This window comes from Uloborus diversus, unplaced genomic scaffold, assembly GCF_026930045.1.
Source record: "Uloborus diversus isolate 005 unplaced genomic scaffold, Udiv.v.3.1 scaffold_11, whole genome shotgun sequence".
NCBI lineage: Eukaryota > Metazoa > Arthropoda > Arachnida > Araneae > Uloboridae > Uloborus > Uloborus diversus.
This window is the reverse complement of record NW_026557765.1, coordinates 5,018,158-5,036,357: the sequence shown is the minus strand read 5'-3', so window position 1 is coordinate 5,036,357 and position 18,200 is coordinate 5,018,158. Positions and strand designations below refer to the sequence as shown.

General features: G+C 33.0%; 1 protein-coding gene across 1 annotated transcript in view; it reads right to left on the bottom strand.

Annotated features, from left to right (window-relative positions):
• The window catches only part of LOC129232169 (metalloprotease TIKI1-like), a 512,829-nt gene extending 499,417 nt beyond the window's left edge, over window positions 1-13,412 (bottom strand). The window contains exon 1 of the mRNA XM_054866409.1: window positions 13,237-13,412. Within this exon, the coding sequence (XP_054722384.1) occupies window positions 13,237-13,272 (36 nt within the window). The 5' untranslated portion in view covers window positions 13,273-13,412. The remainder of the gene's footprint in view (window positions 1-13,236) is intronic.
• Window positions 13,413-18,200: the final 4,788 nt, after the last annotated feature.

Genomic DNA, 18,200 nt, shown 5'->3' with positions numbered 1-18,200 from the left:
TGATTTAAAAAACATGTTAAACTATTTAAGTGTAAAAAGAAAATAAATGAATAAAATAAAATAAAATAGGATGGTCAAGCAATAGTTTCACTTAAAAAAGAAAAAAAGCCTTACATCGACTTACATAATGCTTTTGAATTTGTTTTCAGCCAAGTGTGTTTGAAATTAGCCAAAGTGGCCAATATCAGCCAAGCCTGGCAACCCTAAGCAAGTATAAAATTACAAAGCGAGAAGAGACAAATTTTCATTGTGATGATTGCAAATCGTCTGCCTGATGCGTCAACTCACAGTTTACTTCAAGGCTTAACTCAATTTGACTTTATATTAAAATACTTTTTTTGTAAAAAATCGCGTTTTTACAGAAAAAACACTGATGTAGATGAACTTAGAATGCAAAACTACAATTAAAGCCAAAATTTCATCCAAATCGTTAGAGCCGTTTCCGAGATAAGAAATATATATATACCCACAAGAATAGCTCGTTTAAAGATATAAGGTATTGCAATTAACAGTTAGATTGTAAACAAAGACAACATTTCAGACCAGGGTTTTTCAAAAACCCGGGTTTTTTTTTTTTTTAAACCCATGTACCCAAGGCTTTTTGAGTTTTTTTTAAATAGAACGCAAAAAAAAAATAACTAAAGCTGGATTTTTTTAAAAGAAATTTTTTTTTTGTCTTTTTTTAGGGAAAATATGGGGTACTTGTAGCATATTGTAGCGTAAGTATATGGACAAAGCGCAAAAATTGTCTCAGGGTAAAAAAAGCTGGAAAACTGGTTAAAATTCAGCGTTTTCTGAAGAAAAGTATAAAAGACGACAAAACCCAAGAATAGTGAAGTTTCAGATTTTTTTAGTTTTCATGATTACCAACAGTTAAGGCAAAGTTACTTCTCGAATAATAAAATCTATTGCTCGTTTTTAATTACTAATTTTTTTCTTCTTTTTTTTTTTTTTTTTTTTTGCATTTTACTTTATTGTATTTCATTTTGTTATGCAAAACTACTGTAGAACCTCAAGTATTTAAAATCCCTTTTTACTGAATTCCAGCTTAAGACATTTCTTTAAATTTTATGTTGCCTTGTTTTCTATTTCTGTGTACAGAGTAAGAAATATTACACTTTTTCGTAAGATAATGAAAATACTGTACATCCTGTTCTGCTTTCTGTCTGACCGTTTGAAAAACCTGTTAATTTCTTTAAAAAAAATATACCTTGTTTACTCGAGATTTGTGACGTGTTGGTTTGCAGAAACTAATTCACATGAAAGCCTTTTAGCTAGAGTAGTTTCCTCTGTACAATATATAAATATTAAGAAAATCAGACGTGACAGGACTTAGTCAAGATAATTTGAGTTATTTATGGACCAGTTTAAAAAAAAAGTTAAAATTTTTTTTTTAAATCTTTGGAGTATTTTTTAATGATGTTAAGAGTTAAGAAATACTATTAAAGTACAAAATTATTTTTTTATGTCCATTGTCTGTGGTGAAGAACAAATAAAAAAGAAAAGTAAATTTTTAAAGTATTTAAATTAATTTTTTTAAAAACTTCTCCGAAAATTTAAAAAAACAAACAAAAAGGGGCTAAATGATGGGTTTTTTAATTTTTTTTTTAACCCATTGGGTCCAATAGAGCCAACCCTGTTTCAGACAGTAAGCATTTGTGTTAAAAGAGCAAAATTTTGGAATTGGAGAGCACACGAAAGTTAAAAACAAGCAAATTTCTGTAAAGAAATGTATTGTGATTTTTATTTACAGATGATTCATCAAATCACATCACCAGTCTTTTAGTTCACCATCATAGAAAGATAACCATGTGTTCAAGTTACTCAAGGATTCTCAAAGTTTAGTTTAGTCACAAAACTTTCTGGATAAAAAAAAGACATAAAATATGCTTTTAACCCTTCAATGCTTAGTCAGTTACAAATGAATAATACCACTTTTTACTGTTTTTTAATGATTTCATCAATAAGTAAATACGAAGGAAATTTAGAGTTACATTTCGATGCGAATATTTTTAAGAAAACAATCAGCCCAGAAAACTGTTTTCTGATTTTTCAATGTTCAGTTCAGGAAAAAAAATGTATGATTTACTAAGCCTCACTCGGGCGCTTAGGCATCTAACTTCAATGTTGGAGTATTACAAAGAGCCATAACGCCTTCAAGCACAATAAAGTACTGAGTAATTAATTCTTAAAAAGAAACGTATAAACTAAATCATTAAACTAAAACTGAAAATAAGTAACCTGATTCTGAGCGATCCATAATGAATAAAAGAAACAATCTGCGCGTCATATTCAGTACCAATATAGTTAAGTCTGACCGAGAAGAGTTGACGCTTGGCTCCACCTTGTTTTAGAAATGGTGCATTTTCGTAAAGGGACGATATGGAGAGGAAAGTTGGAACGGAATTTGCAAGTGTGTCATTGGTTCTAGAGCTTGAATACGTCACCTTGGAATTTAAGAAATTAGCCAAGGAGGTAAAACACTTTAATTTTGCGTGGTCAAAGCAGATGTCTCATCGGATAGCTCACATCCTACGTAAGAAGACTCTGTTTTATTTTTTTCAACAGCCATTGATCAGATATAACAACGCCTCCTAGAATTAACTTCAATTGCTTATTGGCGAGAGTATGGTTGCAATAAAGAATGCAAAGTTTGTCATTTTTATTTTTTCGCCAACTCAATCAGTTATTGCTGTAACTTAAATCTTTCAAGTCTAAATGATCACATAACAAAAGCCTACTAGGAGTACATTTTTTTTTCATATCGCCAAAATATTGCTAAACTCCAAATTATGGCACACGTCTTTTCTTTCTCCTCTACCTATTTTAAGGAATGGACTCGTTTTCTCAAATGATAGAGAGCGGTCATTTGTTCGCGGTCGGACTATACATAGACAAGGTTATCGAAATTTTGATCGAATAGATGGAAAAACTAAGGAATTGAAATCTTGCGATTGAGTAAAATAATAATACACGATAAATAACGTGCTTAAAAAGGCTTAACGATTGAAACGACAAACATAACAAGGTAAGCAATTTGAACGTGACAGATTGTAGTATAAAAAAATAATTCTTTGGGTAAAATAAGAGTAAAAAGTGCCTGTGAGCTTATTTTTGAACACCAAATTAACTTTAAACGATCGGACTCTGGCTTAAAATTAATAAAATGAAATTTGAAAATGCATTACTATTACAGTAAAACGGAACATTATATCATACAAATAATATGTTATAGTTGGATATGAACATGTAGCAAATAGGAGCTGCATTGTGTATGAAAAACAAACTTAAGTGACTAAATAAATAGACAAACTAACCATGTGTCAGGAAAACTATACACTATGTTGGAAAATTAATGGCTTTGGGTGAAACTACACATTTGGATTAACAAATAACAATCTGAAGAGAAGGAATTCATCCGGTTTAAAAGAGTTTTTAACAGCTGTTTCATTTCGTGAAGTAAAGTTTTATTCTATGTGCTCTCGATTGAAATTTCTCTTCCAACGTCAAAACAATGCATGCGTAAAGGTAAAAGTTTGTTATACTAATTGTTATTTCTGAAAAACAAACAGAAAAAAAAACAAATTTGAAAGAGCTAGTTTCGAAGAAGATAGTAATACTTATAAGATAAATAAATTAAGATAAATAAATACCTTTGTGCTGAACAGTAAAGTAAGACAAAACAACGTATCGGAAATAGTAATAGTTAAACATTAAGTTTTATTATGGTACATAACATTCGTAACGAAAAACCGAAAACGGAAGAGCAAAATGTATATTAACTAAATCCAGTCCCCCCTGTGAAAAAACATTAACTCATGTCATTTCTCTGAAAAATATGGAAAAGGTAAAAATAACAGGCTGAATAGTTTTTTTAGTACCAGAAACAGAACTATTTACGAAGTTGCCCTAAAAAACAAATATGCACATTCGTACATACACATGTTTAGCCTATTATTTAAAAATACATAAGCTTTGTTATAATATTCTTAATCCATTTGCACAAAAAGAGGCATTTTTACGCGTATATTTCCACTTTATTACCGAAATTTTAAAAATTCAGGCTTTAGATATTCATATATTCCGTTAAAGGATACTTTATATTATGATACGTAATTGTTCAACTTTCAAAAATGATTTCTTGTCTTAGAAAAAAAATGTGATTTTTACGTATTGAAGTACATTTTTTTTAATCGATACTTCATATTATGATACACAATGGTTCCTCATAACCAAATAAATCACGATTAAAATCTAAAGTAAAAAAATTCTTGAATAAATGCAAATATATGAGAAAAATTACCATTGCCGTGCAATGCATTGAGAAATCAACAGGATTTAGTGAAAAAATGTCTTTATGATTTTGATTAGAGATGGGAAGTTGCATTAACAGGTCATGAATATCAAGTATACAATTGTAGTTTATTATACAATCACACAATTAAGCTCCATTAATATCAAAATCAGACCCCTTTTCCTTCAAACAGATGGACTCCCTGCCTAACTATTGTTATAGGAAGGGAGAAAAATGATTCGCACATGTGAGAAATATGACAGAAAGAAGAAAAATCGCGTGTACCCTCACGAATGGCCAAAGTAAAGATTCATTGTATGACTACGACCATTTCATTTGTAGATATGTAATCATTCTTGTCTATGGATCGAGGCATTTCCTGGGATTAATACACCCTATCGGCGATTGTTCTTAGCTCGGTTTTTCTTTTCAGCGAAAATTGACCTTCTCAGATGAACTGAGCCATATTTTCTAAATTTCTATCTCAGTGGAGGTTCTTAGCACAGTTTTTCTTTTCAAGGAAAATTAACTTTTTCAGATGAACTAAGCTATGGTTCCTGAATTTCTCTTTCAGCAATGGTTCTGAGCAGTTTTTCTTTTCAATAAAAACTGACACTCAAAGATGAATTGACTACTAAATTTATCAAGGAAAGAGAAAAAAATATAATATTAAAGAAAGATGTGTTCAAGAAAAAGTTTCCAGAATTCCTTTAGCGTTGCTCTAAATTTGAATTTCGTGCTTTTCTAAATTTCAAAAGCCTTTTTGTTTAAATTCGTGGACATCAATGTATCTCAGTGTAGAAACTTGTCAAAGATCCACCGCAAATTCTTAGAAGAGAAAATTTACACTATTTCTTTGAACTGAAATTGTTTTAAGAAAAAAAAATCTTGAATATCAGAAAGCGATGATTTGTACCAAATTTTCGGGATATTATCCACAGATAGAATGTACTTGTAACTTTGGGATTTAGCATCTTAATGTCTAGTATTTATCGCAGCCGACTTAGAATTTGTGATTAAACCAGCCCGTCTTTAAAGAGTATCAGGAGGTCATCCCCCTTTTCCTCCCCCGGGTTTGCAAAAAATCATAAGTGAGAGTATTTTTTCCCCCAATAGAATTTTAATTCCCTATACTTCCATTGACACCCCCTTCCCTTCCGTCCTGCAGAAAAATTCGAAATAGTGGATTGAATTAAAGTAAAGTCGGATTATTCCCCACACTATTTTTAGATTTCCAATCAGCATCGCAGACAGACAACACTCACACAAGCACACATACGTCGTATTTTATGTACATAAACGTGGCTGTGGTGACACGAGATTTCTTAACATTCCCTATAATTTATGCAAAAAAAATCAGAGCAATGTAATTAATGACACAAAATAAGATTTATTAACTTTCGCTGCCATTAATTTTTCATCCAATACCAACATTCATTTTTCATGGTATAAGAAATGATTTATCCTGTTTGACATCATAATGTCATTAAGGTTAACAAGAATAAAAACAATTCTTTAAAAAATATCTAATTAGATGGAACATAGAGAAGAAATTGTTTTCCAGGAGATTAATGTCAGAGGTATGAGTGGTCAAGCTGACAGCAACACTCTGAGTGGAGTGATGCATTACGTTTTTTGTTCCATGCTCAAAAATGTTATCCTTTCTTTCCTTGCGGGATTGTCCTTATCAAGCAACGTTGTTTGAAAAGTTGTTTTTCGATCTTTCTATACTTTTTGGCGTAGCAGTTATTATTTTTGAGTTACTTTTCATGCGGTTAATAAACTTTTCAAGACGGTTCCTTTGAAACATATAATATTTTCTGCAGCAAATAGTTTTTTTAGGAGCTCTAAGTACATTATGATCTTTTTTTCGGGTGTCTTGAGGAAAACTTCGAAAGTGACATGTGACAGAGATTAATAGTATATTTATGACACTTTTTGCACTTACACAGTGGATAGTAATTGCGTATTTCTACATTTAGAAATAATTACACACAGTAATAATCATCATTAATACACAAATAAATAGTATGTATATGATATTTTTTACACTTTCACGTTGAAAATTAATTGCCTATTTCGATATTTATCATATATATTACTTCTCAAAAGGGTTGTTTTGTGAAAAAACGTCATAATTCCCTCGATATTTGAGTAAACTTCATAAGTAACGCAATATTTTAAAGATTGTTTTCCCCGCTTTCGACGAAAAATAAAGGGACAAAGCACATTTTAATTTTTTGTCAAAAACATGATTTATTTTGCTTTTCATTACGCATTGTTTCAATAACTAGCATCCCGAAATGGGATGCTTAAGAACCCCTTTGGCTCGTTTGGTTAAAGCGTCATGCTAATAACGCGAACATACGAGTTCGAAATCCCATGGGCCGAAAAAGATCGCTTTAATGATTTATTTTTTGATCTAAACCAAATTTCCATTAATATGTAATCTAAACTCATTGCAGGAATCTCCAGTTCTGTCTTTAAAAATCAGAAAATATGACACTGATTTTAACAATGGTTATTTCGCAAGGGTCATGGAATTTATATTCCCTTAGTTCAGAGATAATGTAAGTTATTTTTTTCCAATGTAGTTTTGAATTCCTTCCGTCTAGCTCGAAATAAATAGTTGGTTTATCCGAATGAAATGGGTATTTTATGACAACTAAAGTTCAATTAACTTTCTACCAATATCTGATTTTTTAAATTCTTTTAGTTCAGTAACGTTTTAATAAAGCAGAAATTAAAATCCAAAATAGATGTTATCAATTGGTAATCATTTTGCGAAACTTTGGAGATATCTCGACAACTTTGGCTTCGTCATCTTAGTGATAATTTCAATGTTTGGAGAACCTCCGCTCCTCCAGAGCTCAATGCTTGACTGCTGGCGAGAATCATGTCTACAACTTCTGTTAAACTGTGTTTCCAGCACCGGTTAATGACAAACTAAAAGGCATAGAAATTTAAAAGGTTGCTCTATTCACTCTAAGATTTTTTTTCTTTTAATTTACTCGTTGAATTTAATTATTTTGATTGCAATTTCAGATTCCTGGTGTGAACAAAAACATGAAGTTTCTTAGATTTGAAAGTGGTTTTTATTTGGTGTACAAAGGGTCCACAAAAGAACTCCGGGGTTTTGACGCAATAGGTAAGTTGACATGTCATATCCATGGCTGCTGAGTAGCAATCAGAGTCGTAGACTTGAAATTTCAAGAGTTGGTCACTGTATCTTGACATGTTTTTGAATATTAGTTTGAAACTGTGACAAAGCGCGCACCCCGCCTTTCTCGATATTTTGATTTTATGTGTGCTAATGGTGAAAAACCCAGATTTACAGCAGTACGTGGAGGAAAACTGAGCTGTAAACCTAATAACTCGATAATATCAAAAATAATTTCATGTGACCGCAAAATTTAGCAAAGTATAGTAGGTTCGTTTAACAATTTTTTTTTCCAACATTTTACTTCTCCCTAAAGTTCTACGGTTCTTCTTCTTGACTCCCTCCACCCCCCCCCCCTTTCAGTCGGTATGTGTTATTCTAGCACAGTGGTGCCCAATCTACGCCACCAAAGTTGACTCATGTGGCTCGTTGTTTTGTTCAATGTTACAAATCGAAAACCCCGATTACAAACAACAATTCAAATTTGGAGTCAAATATTAAGAAAATGGTTTTTAATAATCAGATGAAAACAATTTTGCATTTTTGGAATGAGTTTTAAATAATGACAATAATTTCTGATTTGTGGATTTCTTTAATGTTCCATGTTTTTCTATGTTATTTTTAAAAAAAAAGGTAATTATGAAAATTGTTTCTTCTGACTGTCCCGCGAGAATGCTAATAATGTGAGCGGCGGCTCTCGGTTAAAAAAAAAAAAGTTAAGAACGACTGCACTAGTCAAAAAAGCCAGAACAGGGCAAGAGTAGTAGAAAAAAAATTGAAGATCCCTTATAAGTATTAAAAAAATGGCATAAATGTTTCACCACAATCACTAGCAGTTTAATAAAATGGTTATCTAATTCACCTGTTGCATTCCCTGATCTTTCTACTTGATTATGGAACAATTTTTTATTACTTGTTTTCGAACTTTTCCCGTTTATTGCAATGTCATTTGCTGCTCAAATACTCAAACACAATTATTCTTAGGTCAACACACTACTCATCACAATCTGACCAGCAATGAGTTAAGAAACGACCACCTTGAAGGGTGCCTTATGGTTTCGATTAAAATCATTTTTAATGTTGAACACTGACAAAATAAATGATATTTAAATGCGAATATAATGTGTTTGTCCGTGTACATGACATAGTATGTGGAGCTTCGCCGAAGGTCATGATGTTACTTTAGCGGAACCTCGATGCATTGCTGTGAAATATAAATTGCTTTGGGAGAACTTTAATATTTAAATGGTTCTATTTCGAGCAAACCAAACTTAGCAGCGTCGTAATAATGTGATTAGGATCTGCGTAATCTTCGTAATGGGGTTGTTTCCTTCAGTCAAAAGTACATATTTTAGTCACTGAAATTGATAGAATGAGTAAAAAAAATAACTTGGACCCAGTAAATACTTTTATTTTCCCGACAGTTATTTTTTAATTATTTTTTTAATGTCCGATTTTGAAAACAAGGCGTGGTCTTTATGACCTCAAAAATAATGCAATTTGCCGCGTCTTTCTACCACGTTATGATAATCAAGAAGCGAATTAAATATTGCGCTCTACGCTTGCTATCAACCCTATCGTTGCCAATACACGTGAGTAAAGATGCGAATTAAATATTTTTCTCCGTGAATGGCAAAACTGAATTTCATTTCATCATTTGTGATGTCACATGACAGAAACGTAAACAATGAAAGCGCACTGATTTAAGTAATTTTTTAAAATATTAAACTTGATTAATTACTTAAAAAATGGTCACATCCTATATTTTTAAGAATGTTCTTTCAGAAAAAAATGCTATTAAAATTTTGGAAACGACCCCATTCTTTCAGTTTATGGTTGCTCCTACTGAAGTTAAATTAGCACACAAATAGATCTCAGAAAAATACAAAGGTTTTCTGGTGCCAATCAACTAAAATTTTAGACACATTAATATTTTTTAATCAAGCATTTGTATGAAAAAATGTAAAAGCTTCATGATAGTAACGTCATGCTATTTCTGAAATATATTTACACTAAGATGAATGAAATCAAATGTTTTTGAATTTAAAAAAAAAGAACAGACTTCAAAACTGCAGCTGGAAGTTGCTCTAAAATATTTCTATTCTTTGAGCACCATCGATACTACTTTTAAACATAAGTTTTGAAGTCGGCAAAATAACAAAAGATAAAAAAATCATACTTTTCCATAATTTAATTACAAATTTAAGTTTTAATGGATCCGCAGGTTCTTCGAAAATAATTGCATGCATTACATTAATAACAACATATCTGTGTAACTGTTTAAATGCTTCGTTCTCAATTTGGACTGGTTTTCGGAAAAAATGTAGACGAAAAAAGGTTATAAGTCTGACAGCGAACAAATGACCGACCATTGTCAATCATTTGAGAAGAAGAGTCCATTCCTGAACTTAGGTAGAGAAGGAAGAAAGGACGTGTGCCATATTTACAAGTTTTGCCATATTTGACGATATGAAAGTGTTTTTCAAACCGTTTTGTAAATGGAGAAACTATTCTTTGTCATTTGAGGCCACAAAAAACGCAACATTGCAGCAAACCATTCGAAATTCACCGTCTGCAACGGTAATTTTACAATTTGTTTCATTTGAAATTGTTGTAAATATTTTGAGTAAAATAATTTATTTCTTAATTTATCCTTGCGGATTGAAGTTTGTACAATGTGGTTAACTTCTAGTTTTAGCGATATTACATGGAAAATGCCTCCATGAAACTAATATTTAGGAATTAGATGATACTTAAGCTCTGCGATTCCCTTCCGAAATGTTTCGTGTTGTAGGTATGGAGTTAGCGTTAGCTCTAAAATTCGTTACTCGGAAAAACCTCGCGTTATAGCCATTTCACATAGGTCGAATTGCGTTGTAGAGCGAATCCACTGTATATTGGCGATATAATCTAATGATTGATATTGGAAACAAACGATTAAAGTAGGTGAAAAAACTACAACTATGAACTACCAAAAAAAAAAAAAAACTTTTTGTTTATAATGATTTTTCACATTAAATTCACAAATTGCAAAGCAAAAAAACAAAATTTTTTTCTATCTTTCCTTTTCTTTTTATAACATGTCAAGTTAGTCAAATCAAAGTAAAAATTAAAAAAAAAGAACTATTAATTTAAAAAAAGCCCATCGTAACCAAAATCTTACAAGTAACCCTACCCAAGTGTGAACACATCGATAGAACACTTTAAAAGATTGAATCCGTATTTTTTTTTATCAGCAACAAGCACTTTTAACGGAGTGAAACTTGCCCCTAAATATTGGATTATTGAGAGTTAGAGAGTACAATAGATTCTTTCATTTAAAAAGTTATTTACAAAATTTCAAGTAAGGATTGAAAATTTGAAAAAACTATACGAACTAAAGTTGATGTGTTTCAGGATTCTTCTGAAAATAAGGGTTCAACTACCCCTCGCAGTCTTACCATATCGCGGGAATAACCACTCCATGTGAGATAAATAACCTTCTTGACTTCACCACTTCCAATGAAATTCGGCATGAAGCAAACATATGACAAGATAAGTAATCCTGCCAATTTTAGATTTTTATTTTGGAAATTGTTCAAAATATAAGCCTGTAAAAAAAACTCAAAATCCGCACAAAAAATTTTTTTAATTAAATTTACTTCGCTCCAAATTATAGTAGAATGAAAATTCAAAAACCATTGTAAAGATAAAAAAATAAATCTCTCATTTGATAGATTTCCGACTTTCTTAGGATAGATTTAAATTTCAAGGTCATTCACCGTGACGGAGTAAGATAGCGAGGGATGGTTTATCACTATAAATAGTATTTTCAGAAAAATCATGAAACGCTTCAATTTTAGTTTGTCTTTGTCTTTTTCAAATTTTCAACCATTATTTGAATTTTTGTAATTAATGTTTAAAGTAAAAGAATATATTGTATCCTCTAAATCTAAATTATCCAATATTTAGAGGCAAGTTTCGGCCAGTTAAAAGTGTTTGTTGCCGATAAAAAAAATACTGGCTCAGTATTTTAAGGTGCTATCGATGTGAAAAATTATATTCAAACCGGCGATTCACGCTTGGGTAGGATTACTTATTAGTTTCATTTATCTCATATTGAACAGAACTTTTCAAGTACTTAGAGTGCACGCCTAAAACTCAATACTATCTTGAAAATAGTGTTTTTCATATTGAAGTGACTACCTGAGATACTGGAAAGCTATTGGTGAGTTTTTTTTTTTTTTCAACTCATCTTTTCTAACTTTTAATATTATACAAACCTTGAAAAAAAAAAAGAGTAAGCTATTTAAAAAAAAATCGAATTTCAAATGTATCTTTACACACAAATGTTCTCGAAGATAAGATTTTGCAAAATTTGTTGTATTAAGGGGGAACGGACAAATTTCAGGAGAAACGATTACTTTTTAATAAACAACAAAAGCTAAAAAAAACCCAAATAAGGGTGGTAATTTTCCGGTATATGTAAGTCAGAGCTTATTATCAAACTTTTTGTCAAAACTGGTCAAAACAACAAAGCACTTATGTACTCGTCGTACGTTGCCAAATTCAATATTGTTGAAATAAAACATTTAATGTTTGTTTCTAAATCAAGCAATCTGTTAAATAATAATAGTTACATTTAAAAAAATCCACTAAATAAATGAATGAAGCCATTTAATATATAAACTTCGGATGGGTCAAATGTTCTATAAGCTACTGTTGGATTTATTTTAGTCGATATATTTTTTAGTCTTTCTCTCTGTTGCAATAACAGTTAGACATTCACAAGCCCTATGAGCTGAGGGTAAGTGAATTAGAATTTGGGGGGAAAGGAAAAATATACTATGGAATCTTTGAAATGACTTTACTCGGTAAGAAAACTGTTTCACCAGTATGGCATTGAACAATGCTGAATTAATGATGTTCTCAGAGTATGTGCATAAAAAATAGTATTTTCTGTAGATAGATTTTTTTTTTCGGTGACGAACTGTGAAACTGGAAAACTTTTTCAGAAAAGTTTTTACCAATCTAAATATGTCAAAGCTCAAAAACTGAAAAAAATCCAAGGAAATTTCCGTGATCATGCCGAAATGACGATGATCTAAAACAAAATCTCTACATCAACTATTTGATCTTAAACAGCACTTAAGAATTTCTTCTAAAGTCTAGTTTTTTTTTTTTTTTTTTGGATTAAACAGGCGAATTAACAAGAGAATAACTTCCTCCTTTTTTTTCTTCATTTTCCACTTCTCTTTTTTAGCGTTTTACATTTTTGTCAAAGCACCAAGAATTTCAAATCCTTTAAGGGAGAATGATTGCTATTACTCAAAAAGGACGTTCGCGGGAACGAAAATAGCACTTCCAACTATCTAACATTGAATAATGTTTAGATGTACTAAGTAGTAGTTCTCAACCTGTGGTCTGCAGACCATAGTCGTCCGCGAGCAAAACTCATGAAAAAAGAAGAAGCGAGAAGGTTAAGATTCGATGTACTAAAGTACTAGTCTAAGTGTGAACTGTTACATGTTCTGTTAACTCCGAAACAATATCTACAAAGAAAAGAAAAATGAAAGGAAAGAAAAACGGTAGTATTGCAGATAGTTAGATGCAGGTAACGGGTTGTTTCAAATTTGTGTAGTGAATTGCAAAACTGGACAGCTTTACTTCGTTGTTTCTCTTTTCATGTTTTCCAACGTTTTAAATTTATTAAAGCTGAAAAAAAAATTTTCTCATGGCATCTCCGTGATCACTCGGAAACGAAGCTCATCGGAAGCGATATCGGGGGCGAAATGCGACTTACCATTGCGAGTAAGGGCCATTTCCCGCCTGCACTCATCTTCGGCAAACGTCGTCAATCCTCGCAATCCGTTCGACTACTCGGCATCCGGCCACGAAGTGATCCGAATACGCAAGAGCACATGGTTTTCACACAACACGCACTTCTCCGAGACGCACACTCCCGCACTCAGACTGACTCCGTCGTGCGGAGGGATGCGGATGAGGTTGCTGATGCCGGGACTCGGAGAGGTTGGAGGGTTGCCCCCGGGAAAGATTGCGGCGGGGTTGGCGGAGGCGCAGCGTCGCCAAATGTGGAGGGAACAGTCGCCACTGTGGTCTGGGGGGTATTTGACATTTCAGTATCATTTCAATCAAATTGCGAATTTTAAAAGTTTTATTCTTTTACTTCTGATTAATACAACTAAATATTACAATCACTGAAAGAGACAAATTCCAGTTTGCGTTTATCGGGTTGAAAAACATTTGAAAAAATTGAATGTTTTACAGACCACGTACATTATTCCGGATTCTTATTTTTGTGAAAACGAGAAAAAATATTAAAGCACCTCGTAAATGTATGGACATTCAATTTTCAGCCTGCAACTCGGCTAGATTGCCTTCTTGTGTTCAGGACAAAATAAAAATTCTGGATGAAACGTCAACTAGAAATGGAAAGCGGCTAAATTTAAAAAAGAAAAAGTGCCTACTGGCTACTTGCTACTAACTACAACTTCGAATTTTCAGCTCTGTGATTGCATAAACAGTGTTTGTGAAGCTAGAAGTTTTTTTTTTTTTCTTTTTTCAAATGTTTCTACAACCTGTTGCATTCAAAAGTGAAAACTCTCTTTTTCAGGGAATTCATTACTCAGTGGCATTGAACAACACAGTCCAAAAATCATAACTTTTGAAATTGGTGTGCTAGGAAAAAAAAATCCAAATAATGATTTAAAAATTGCTTTTCAAAAGGTTGTTGTAAAAAAAAAAAAAAAGAATTCTCTAAATGGGGCTTGTCAGCATAATGAAAACGAAAACTAAATGAAAAACTACAACAAATGATCTTTTCCTGTGTCAAAGATAATGCACTTAAAACATTTTGGTGACAGTCGCAAGTGGAAATGGCTCCCATGATGTCATCTTAATTAGATGGCCTGTATCTCACTTCAAGAATTTTTTAAGGGTATAAAAAAAAATTTTAAATGAAAATTAATTTAAATTCTGAAATTTTGAATTCAAATTATGTTTTCCGCAATTACGAAAGGAAACTAATCATTGGAGTTATTGTATCTAGAAACGGCTCCTCTCCCCCCAAACCTGCCCCTTCTCCTAGGCGGTTACGTGTGTACCTGTGTGTATGCACTAAGCGTGTGTGTATGTGTGTAACAGCGCGTGTGTGTGTGTATGTGTGCTACGGCGCATGTGTGTGAGCGTGCGTGTGTGTAGGACATGGACGCCACCGACAAGGAGAAGCGGAATTCGGGGGACAGTGCTCAGTACCAGAGGAGCCGGTGGGCGGTGGTGCTACAGCCCTAGTCCTAGCTGAAAAAGGAACCACAACGCGAAGTACTGTCAAATGAGAACAATAAGCAATTGTGATTGCTCAAAAAAAAAAAAAAATCATGCATCCTCTTGTTTTCTGAATTAAAACGTATATGTAATTCAAAAACATACAAGATTATATTGGTAACTCTTTCCCCCCCCCCACTCCCTTCATTTCGTGAACCGACGTGGACCGATCGACCATAGACGCGTGATAGACGAATATCATAATTCATAATTATCTCTACGGGTAAATGAAATTGATGTTTTGCCTTTATTATAGTTCAACGTAACGAAAATCGGCGCATATAATGGCCAAATAACTTTTCCACTTTTCCTCTCCTGATTGTCATGGCACCATGAACGTTTTTCCCACATTGCTTCTGCAACACATAATATTTGCAGTATTTAATGAGTTAAAATGTATAATTGTTGCTACAAATGTGAGAAAGGCTTTTACTGCCACTTTTCAAAGACTTTGGATAATTTTTAATTAAATATTCAGGTAAGTATAAAAACAAAAACAAAATATTATTTCTGCATTTATAGGCACTAAAGAAATAGTGCTCCAATTTCTTCAGTGGGCAAATGTTCAAGTCTTTTAATTTTGGTTATTTACTAGTGGTACCCGCACGGATTTGCCCGTAATAAAAAAATTAAAAGATCTTTTGGTTCGCCTGTATATTTACAAATAATGTATGGTGAATTTTTTCGCCAATTAGCTTGTACCCATGTTACGGTTCCACATTATGATAATTTCATATCTCGCCAATTGGCTTGTGCCGATGTTACGGTTCCACTTTATGATAATTTCGTAATTTACTCGTCAATCTTATGATAATTTTGTTCTTAAAATTGGAATAGAAAAAGAACCTCATCGAATTTTCGAAAAATCGTTTCGAGGTGCACACCCCCATGCTACAAACTAACTTTGTGCCAAATGTCATGAAAATTGGCTGAACGGTCTAGGCGCAATGCGCGTCACAGATATAATGACAGACAGAGATCCGGACAGAGAGAGATCCTGACGGACAGAGAGAGATCCTGACGGACAGGGAGAGATCCTGACGGACAGGGAGAGATCCAGACAGAGAGACTTTCAGCTTTATTATTAGTAAAGAAGATTATATTAAAAAAATTCAGTAAAAACTTTTCATAGCCTAGTTTTATCAATTGTTCGTTAACCTTGATAAATACTATCCACATTAATTCAATATCACAGACGAAATTTAAGCAGAATTTTCTTAGTAATTGTCCGAAGCAATTTTTCAAATAATTTTCAATTCTATATGTAAGTACACTGTACCCCCGATTATCCGTGCTAAATAATGAAAAGGTGTACATGGATAATCGAAAAACACCGATTTTTCGAAAATGACCAAACACGCAAAAAAGTATGTACAGTGAAACCTCCGAATAGCGGACAGTCAAGGGACCAGAAGTTTTGTCCGTTATTGGAAAGTGTTCGCTATTAGGAGGAACTACTTAATTTACCTTTTTCAAAGTGAGCTGTTGTTCCCTTTGTAGAACACAATCGAAACAATTGCGAAAGGTTTACTACATTTTACATCAAGTGTAATTAATGTGTTTTTTCTTAATAAAGGTATACTGACAGCACACACTTGTCTTAAAAAGCATTTAATCAATTAAAGTAATCAGTTAAAACAGTTTGACATCTCTTTTTTGCATTACCAACGGCGGCGATTCGGCGAAGCAACCCCCTCCCCCCACACACTTTTTATGGTTAATTTACTTATTTTATCTCGAGTATCACTATTGTATGATTGACAGTTTTCAATATGACCTTGAATATGGGAAAATCTTTTTCATGTCTAAAAATTAAACAACCCAACGAAACCACGGCGCCATAAAGCAGACTACTACCAAGGCCGGTCTGCTCAATTGGAACTCCCGAGAGCCCCAGTTAGAAAAAGCGCCCAGTTTCCTCTTTTTTATCTTAGCTTTTGAATAGTTATTGTGTATAAAATTCATTAAAATCTTAAGAAAAACGTACGTTAATTGTTAGACTGACATCAGTTTTCACTCTGCTTCAATAAACTCAAAAATAGCAGTTACAAAACTATGACTTTTTTTTCCTTTTTCATTTTTTGCTGCCCGCAAAGTCCTTTTTTTTCTGCCCCAACTTTTAAGACCCAATCGCTGCCTCTGCCCATTACCACCCTTTTAATTCCAAGAAACAGTGATAAGAAAATGATAAGTGGGGGGGGGATATCAGTTGTGGAGGATGAAAAGCTTTGTAAGTAAGGCAAGCACATACTAAGATATTCTATGAAAAGAAAAAAAAAACGGAAGTGCTACGATCGCAAGGGAAATTTTTTGTGAAATAACTGTCCGTTATTCGGAGTGTCCGTTATTCAGAGTGAATTACATGGAATGGCCTATATTGAGGGACTGGGACTTGCAAAAATGTCCGTTAATTAGAGGTGTCCGTTATTCGGGAGTGTCCGTTAAGGGAGGTTTCACTGTATTAGGAAGCTATAAGTAAAGTACACGGTGGTACATAAAATACTTCGTGGGTTTAATTACGATACTCTATTAATACAAAAAGTAATACATTAGTACTAGTAATGAAATATGTAGTAAAATTTGGCATAATTTTTCTTTAGCTAATTTTAAATTTTTTATTAAAATTTTTTGCTGCATGAATAATCCGCAAACAGATAATCTGAAGTACAGTTTATATTCTTTGTTCAATATGTAGTTATAAAACCATGGCTGTGAAATTGGAGGGAAAATGGTCGACTCTGGGTCCGACTCTGATTCCGGGAATTTTAGAGTCTTCGACTCCTTTACCGCAAAATCTGTCCGCTTCCAACTTTCACTTTGAAAGCCTGGTTATAACTCCTAAATTTTAGCGTTAGTAACTAACGTTTTGCTTTTCTCTCACGTTTATAAAATTATTTAGAGTCCTTTATCAAAATCGTTTTAAATTCAAACTTCTTTTATTGTTATTCAAATACATAGCAATAACTTTGACAAACGATCGCAAAACATTCCACAAATCCTCCACTCCATATTCATCTTTCATCACAGAGAGATCCGAGCGCCATCTGATGACTCGAACGAGAACATGAGAAATGGTGCGAGCATTTTCCCATAACATGGGGCATAATGTATTTTCAGAAAACTTCCATTCCAACTTGTCGATCTTCGTCACACCGAAGTTTTTGACAGCAGTGAATGGAGTTATATGCATTCTACTGAAGCTTATGTTTTTACATTTCGCCCCACTAGTCTCAAGAAAAGAATGGTTCGGACAAAATATTGGGCCTCCATTTTTTTACAGATCTACATGCTTCGCCGCCATCAATGTCAAGCCGCTTTCTTTTCTATACGTTTGGTATTTATTTCTAAATTTGCTGTGGCTGACAAAGATTTATGTCTTTAATTATAGCGAGGCAGTAACATATACTTTTTAAGCGGGATACA